Below are 7035 nucleotides of genomic sequence, written 5' to 3' on the forward strand. Positions count from 1 at the left end.
AAGCAACAATCATGATGCCTCGCTACTGCTAATGTTGGCTGGCTCTACAGCTTTACATGGAGCCACGATGACGACACGGCCCAACAACACCTCTCTTTCTCTCCCTCTTTCAGAGTGGACCGGAAATGGGCATAAATGGACTTACCTTGCTGGCGTCGCCGTAGGGGAAGAAATTACCATAAATTTTCTTAAACTCCTCCACCGACAGATGACCGCTGGGGCAGTCTTTCAGGAAGCCTTTGTACCATTCCTGTATTTCGGCGTCTGTTTTGGGCGAAAGAGACCAACGAAACGGGGCGTGAGACCAAAAAACACGGAAAAACAATTTAAAAATTCGATGACCCGATGACCAGGGGAAGAAAAAATCACCGGCGAGGCAGCAGCCCGTCTGCCGTCAGTCGCTGACGTAAATTTGAATATAATTTTTCGTGTTTGTGTTGCTTTTCTCGCACTGCGGTGCTGTCACTTTGGATGTTTTCTTGGGCTGCTCCGACAGCCAGAACGACCCATTAAGAATGGGGCCCACCGGGATGACGCACCATCGCTGAGCTCCAATTAGTGAGTGAACGCCTCTAGAATGGGCCAAGCGCAAATCGCTTTCGCTTCACATTCCACCGAAGAGCACAATTTCGAAACCGTATCATCCGTCCTGCGTGCCTGGCCACCGCTCGAGCGGAAATTTATTGTTTCGAATTTGATTATTTATTTAGCTCCACGTGCGCCCGACTGAAAAAACAACTTGCTCTCGTTCACCGGCGGCAAGTTCCTTCGCGTTCCTCCCAAGATCAGGGCAAAACAAACAGCGCGGATGGCAAGCGTGGATCCAATCCAAGACAAACCTTCCTTTATTGTGCTTTTCCGTTCACTGGCCACGCGACCCGACCGACCGATCGAAGCGTAATCGAATCGGAGGGCAGCGGTAATAAATACGTTACCGATACGCGGCGGCGGCGGTTGTTCGTGGACTCCAACAGCGGGAGCCTCTCCTCGGAAGCCCGATCCGCGCGTTCGGTAAGTGGGCGTTTGCTGCATGGTCGAGCCGAGCCTCAGAGTTGGGTTAAACCGGTAGGTAGCGGTAATTTATGCATTATTTATCGCCCCCGAGTGTGGGATTAAATTTGGCGCAAGGTAATCAAAATTGGAAGATTCCAATGGGCCCTGCGTTGGACGCTGTCGGACGCGCGAAAGATGTATTGGCAAGCTCGCTCGGAATCGTAAGATTTGTTTCGGAATTCAATTACATTGCTTTGAAAGTAGCGACGGAACTGTCGAGCTGTGTATTTTCGTTCCATTCAAGAAAGTGTTGTTTGCTTGTGGAACTTTCTCCTGGACGATTTTACGATTCACTCCGCTTTACAGCGGCAATAAATGATCGAAGGCGAGTTACAGCGAGCATCGTTTACCGAATACCTTTCACATGCCTCTAGTGGCCTGTTGAAGTGCATAAACCATCTGCTCGGGTGGAATCAATATGCATTCGGTCGTTCGGAAAATACAACCGGGATACATGAGTTCCGGTTGAACACGCGATTGCCATTCACAGCACGCAGACCAAGCGCGCCTTGACATGCCCGGAAAAAATGTTAACCCACTCACACCGAGTGCCCTCGGCCGGTGGTCCTCTTCCCTTCGGAGAGCCAACCCTTTCACAGGTTGTGTTTTTTCGGCCGCACTCAACACATAATTTAAAACGAATTTTGCGGCCCACGAAATCCGGCAAACAAACGGCAAATTAGCACGGACCTTTCACACACCGGGTGTCCCGGGGACCCCGAGGGCCGGAGCGGCGAAGTGAAAAATGAGCCACCAAAGTGGCGATAGCACAGCCCACCACGGAGGATTGGAGATGCGAAGCTGGCGCTCGGCCGACCGACGGTGAAAGAAAAATGGATTCGAGGGCCGTGATTTATTCCCGTGTTTTATGGTGCGGCCCTTGCCGGTCCCGGAAAACTCTGCCGCCAGCTCCCGCCGCGGAGATTCATTAATTTCCCTTCCGACGCTAGGCGGGTTGGGAAGGTTGCTGTAATTCGGTTGTTTTCGCAACGAAGCACTCGAAGAAGCGGTTCGTCGTCGTCGGGGCCGGCCTTTCGGCCAGGCGTAATGTAGCCGCAGTTCGACCGGTGCCGGTGCGGTTTTCTTCGTGTCGGATCGGCAGGCCCTTCGGAGATGCTGCTGCCTCGAGTTGGCGGTCGGGCGGCTTCGGGGGGGCCTCAGAACGACACCTAATTAGGTGGCCCTTTCGGAGATTGGAGCAGATTTTATCGTTAGTATTCATTTCGGTTCGCCTAAGCCACGGGTGTTCGTAACGTCATCGATTGGCATTGTGGGCGATCGGAAGCCTCGGCACGTGTTGCACGTACCGGTGCCTCCGGTTGGAGGTGCCAACGACAATGCTCCGGATTGTGAGGGTTTAACTCCTACACAGACACTTTGGAAGTGTGTCGTGAATCGGCAAAAGATTGGAAGACTATTGGAACCTGTAGCCCTTTGTCGTGTGGCTTATTTGGCACCGCATGGGGCAGATTAATTGATTACTTCGCGCAAAATAAGGTATCGTTAAATGGTAATGGCCAACGTTTGACGGAACTGTGTTGATTGTGGAACCACGCTAAGCCATAACCGATATCAGACGGCAATCGCCCATTTTCCAAAGCCACCATCAAATGATTGACCTTCGCAATAAATTGGCTATCCGAGGGCTCGTAATAACGCATGACGAATATTCGCGGCGAACCGGAATGACGTGCACACCAAAAACGGGGCCACCATAAAATAGAGGGCCCATCTTTTCATTACTCGGCGCCTTGACGCTCAAGGAATGTAATAATCAGTCGCCAAATTCCGGGGACCCGTGTACCAAAGCGCCCGCCTTGTGTCGCAACTTTTATTGCGACGCTCCCCTCGAAGGGCTCGATTTAATGAACGTCGGAACGTCGGCCGTCACCAAAAAAGAGGATTGCAGAAAGGCGTACCAACCACGAACCGTACGAAGGTCGCTCCACAGGACGCCGGACTTCGCGGGGCCGGCCGTGATTGATGATCGGTTCTCCACCTTTCAAGTCCCCGTGCGCGCGCGCGCGCACGTGTGTGTGTGTGGTTTTCCGGTTTCCATTGTGCTTTTCCGACACCTTCCGGAAGTGCGTTTCTCATGGGACCGAAGCCGAAGGTCACCTTTCCGGGCGGTGTTGCGCGCTGTATCACCGGAAACTGGATTTATTCGATTGAAGGCGATGACACTACGGAGGCCGGACATCGGGTGGCCGGCCGGAAGCGGATGGCAGGCAGGCAGGGAGCGGGAGCGGGAGCGAGAGTTTTCTATCATACCATATCGCGCGCTCGCGCCATCATAATGTCATCGGTCGTGGGGTTTGAATGAATTTCCGGTGGATCCCGGGACCGGGATCGGTAGGGTTTTCAATTTCGCATCGAAAGGTTGACTTCACGATGATAGGTTTCCCCCGGTGGACGGTGAGCAGAAGGGGTCACACTTAAAGTAAAGCCTTTTGAGACCCTCCGTTAGCTTTGAAGTACCTCCACGGCCACAAAGGGGCTTATGATTATTCCAACACTTTGCGTCCCCTGTCAGGGGTCTCTATATTCGGATGCAATCTGGTGCAGGCAGCGAAATTGCTGCCAACTCGGACCCGGCTCAGAGTGGCCCGATGTAACAACGTTCACCGGGAGATCTTCTCCGAGTCCGATGGGGACCACCACCGACGGAAGCGAACTCCAGAGCCACTCCGGGGGAGGTAATTACATTTTGCAATTAAATAACAACATTCGTTCCGGGCTTTCGGTTGGAAGTCGCACGAAGTTTGTCATGCTTTTTACGCTGATGATGATGATGATGACGGTGGCGCTCTTATCATTCCGCGTTGTTCCACATCTCAACTTTGACTTTTGCCGTGGCAGCCGTCCACTTCTCCGGCATTCCATCTGCGCTTTTTCCGGGGACAAAAAAAAACGAATGCTCGCATGTTTTAATGCTTTCAGCGGACGACTGGCGGACTGGGGAACCGACGGGGCATCTCGGAGACTCGACTCGGAGAGTTGTGTTTCCGGCGGAGTATACCATCTTTTCCACGCTGCCTTGCCAATGAATAATGATAATGTTTGTGCTGGAAAAGAAGGTCAAAACACACCCACTTGGCGCTCGGCCCACCCGCCTCCCGGACACTGACCTGAGAATTCTGTGTTCTGCTTCAGATCCTCCAGCACCTCCGGCTTCAGTTTACTGTTCTGCTTGCCCATGCTGTGTGTGTGTGGGGCGCGGTGGACCGTAGATGCGGTGGCTGCGAAATGAGCCGATGCTGCTGGCTAATGATTGGAGGGAAGTGGGGCTGTGATGCCGGCAAATCTGTTTGTGCGGTGTGCGTGGCGTTGTTGCTCGAGGTCCCTGATATTGTTTGATCGTCCTCTCCAGCCCTGACGGCAGTTACACTTTTCAATTTCTTAATTAGAAGCGAGTAATGCGATTTGGTGGCGATGCTCGTCTGGTGCCTTCAGCAGCAGGCACGGTGCGTAGAGGTTGCGGTGGTTCGCGATCCAATTTCGTTTAGATTATCAAGCATGCGGATGTGAAGTCAATTTGACTCCACTCTGCTGGCTACTATTGCCCTTCGGCACACTTCGGCTCCTGTTGCTCGCCGCTGCTGGATCCGCACAATCATTTCCAGGACCATTAGGGCAGCAGCCATCGGTGCAAAACGTGGATGAAAGAGAGGGAGAAAGAGATAAAGTAAGTAACGAAATCCGAGTTCCTATTCTTAGCCCCCTTTCTACTGCCATTGTGGCGATGGTTTCCCTGCCTTCGGTCCGATTACACTTTTCCTTTCGCGGCTGTTGGCCATTGTTTCTCGCGGCTTCGGTGCGGATACTTTCCCGAATACCGCATTCTGCGTTCATTACTTGCCGGCGAGACGTTCCGTTTGGCATTCCCGAGAGAAGACTCCGCGCGCAGTGTGCAGTAATCCATCCGCAGACGGATCATTTCCGGACGAAGCCCAGCGATTATCCTCCCCAAGCACAAAAAAAACGAAGTCGAACTAAGAGACGGATATTTTTCTTTCATCACACACGAAAGGGGCCCCAAAAGAGCGAACGACCCGAGGGATCCGAAGAAGCTTACCGGTTTGGTGATGAATAATTTATGACCGCTTATTGCATCTCCGATAAGTTGCTAAATTATGAGACCCGGCCGGCCGGTTTTATAGGCCATAGTGAAGGGTGCCACTTTACTGGAAAGATTGATCTTTGTTAAAGAGCGGCAAAGGTGGAAGGATTCCGGCGAAGGATTGTCGTTTGTCGAAAGGCAATTTCCAAAGCAATATTAAAATAATGCTTCAAAGACTTAAAGTCTGTCATCTGACGCAGCATTAAAGCTCACGGCGGACCGCATAATTTAATAAACGAAGAAAGTGTACCCCACAATGACCTTGCTCGGGGGCCGAGCGCGTGTCCTTATTTTGTATGCCAATTTAAAGAGGGAGGGACTTGGACACTTTGGGCCCGATAAGGGATCGGATGTCGCATCCGTTCACCGGAGGCTGACGACGGCTTCTTCGTTCCCGGCCACCCGGCATTGTGTCAGAGAATCCCGCGAGAGTCCCCCAGATGGATGGTTCGCTCGCTCGCCCGATGGTGTAGGTTAATTGAATCTTCACCAGCCATCCCGACCGGGATGGGGACACTACCACTCGTTCGGTCGCTGGCCGCTCACTTCCTGCCATTTTCACCGGACAAGACAAGCTATCTTTTGTGGCCCCCAAACGGACAGAAACAAGGATAGGCTGCTACAGTGCAGTTGAAATTCAATTTCCATTGCTACACGGAGAACCCCCCGGCCGGTCGGTCGAGTGCCGGTTGCAATCAATGGCTAATGACTAGTGCCGGGAAGTCCCGATGGTGGGAAGGCGAGCAAGGTTTTTAAAAATCAATTACATTCCCTGCCCACAACGTTGCCGGTCTCGTGGTGAGAGCAAGCGACGGACACGTAACACGCCCACAGATTGTCATTCGGTAGTGACTACATGTATTTCTCTTCATAAGCCATAAACAGTCGGATGATGTCCACTTTGCGTTCGCTTCGCTTCGTTCGTTCGTTCGTACGTTTGTTTGTTTGTTTGTTCATTGGTTTGTTTTGCTTCACTGTTTTGTTTGTTTGTTTGCGTTCGTCGTGCGTGCGGTTCGTTCTGGTTCTGCAAAGGGAGGACACACAACACAACACTATCATTTATTTGATTTGACTTACTTACGTTTCATTTTTTGTTTTTTTTTTTGCTTGTTTGTTTGTCTGTTTTCTCATCTTCTTCTGCCGTTTGCCTCCGGCCTCACTCTCTCTTCAATTTTTTTTTGTGTTTTTCTAATTTTTTATCGCTCTTTGTTTTTCGGTAATAAAGCACGGAATTTTCAAAAGTTTCGTTAATATTTGTGAGCGTGTGTGTGTGTGTGTATTGACTCGTATCTACTGGCCGTGACTGTTCTCTGTTCGATCATGTCCTCCTCGTTTTTCGAGTGCGAATCGTGAGGAATGTGGTTCCCATTAGCGGGACGCGTGCTCTCTCTCTCTCTCTGTCTCTGTGGGTGGAAGAATAATGGGTGAGTGACAGGTGACAGCGGCATGTGGCACATAAGTGGTGCCGGATACGAGGTAAAAATGGTGAACCCGAACCCGGAGAGTGGTGGAAAAAAGAATACGAATCCCACCGTCCGACGCCGGCCAGTTCAATACACACAATTGATGGTGAAATATGCTGTGGAAAAAGGGCGGGAAACATTTGTTGCTTCAATATCGTTCCGGTTGACTGGCTCGTTTTATTGTAAAAACATATTTAATATATACTGCGTCGTGAAAACAACTCGAAGGAAACCAAGCAGAAACGCTTTGCCATGCCGGCAACGCCTGCTACTAGGGAGAGAGAGAAGGACAAGGCTCAAATGGCTGACAGTAAGCTGACAGTAGTAGTAGGCGGCGACTATGTTTCGTTTGGTAGTGAGTGTTCAAAAACTACAACAAAGTAACGGTAGAAGGTGTAG

General features: G+C 51.2%; 1 protein-coding gene across 1 annotated transcript; it reads right to left on the bottom strand.

The window, feature by feature from the left end:
• Positions 1–145: 145 nt before the first annotated feature.
• LOC128276376 (neurocalcin homolog) lies at positions 146–4533 on the bottom strand (the record flags this gene model as incomplete). The annotated part of the gene is made up of 2 exons (XM_053014841.1): positions 4182–4533; positions 146–264 (listed from the first exon to the last, which is right to left on the bottom strand). Coding segments are annotated over exons 1-2 (189 nt in total), but the record flags the coding sequence as incomplete, so codon positions are not given.
• Positions 4534–7035: the final 2502 nt, after the last annotated feature.

The sequence above is a fragment of the Anopheles cruzii genome, unplaced genomic scaffold, assembly GCF_943734635.1.
Source record: "Anopheles cruzii unplaced genomic scaffold, idAnoCruzAS_RS32_06 scaffold01055_ctg1, whole genome shotgun sequence".
NCBI lineage: Eukaryota > Metazoa > Arthropoda > Insecta > Diptera > Culicidae > Anopheles > Anopheles cruzii.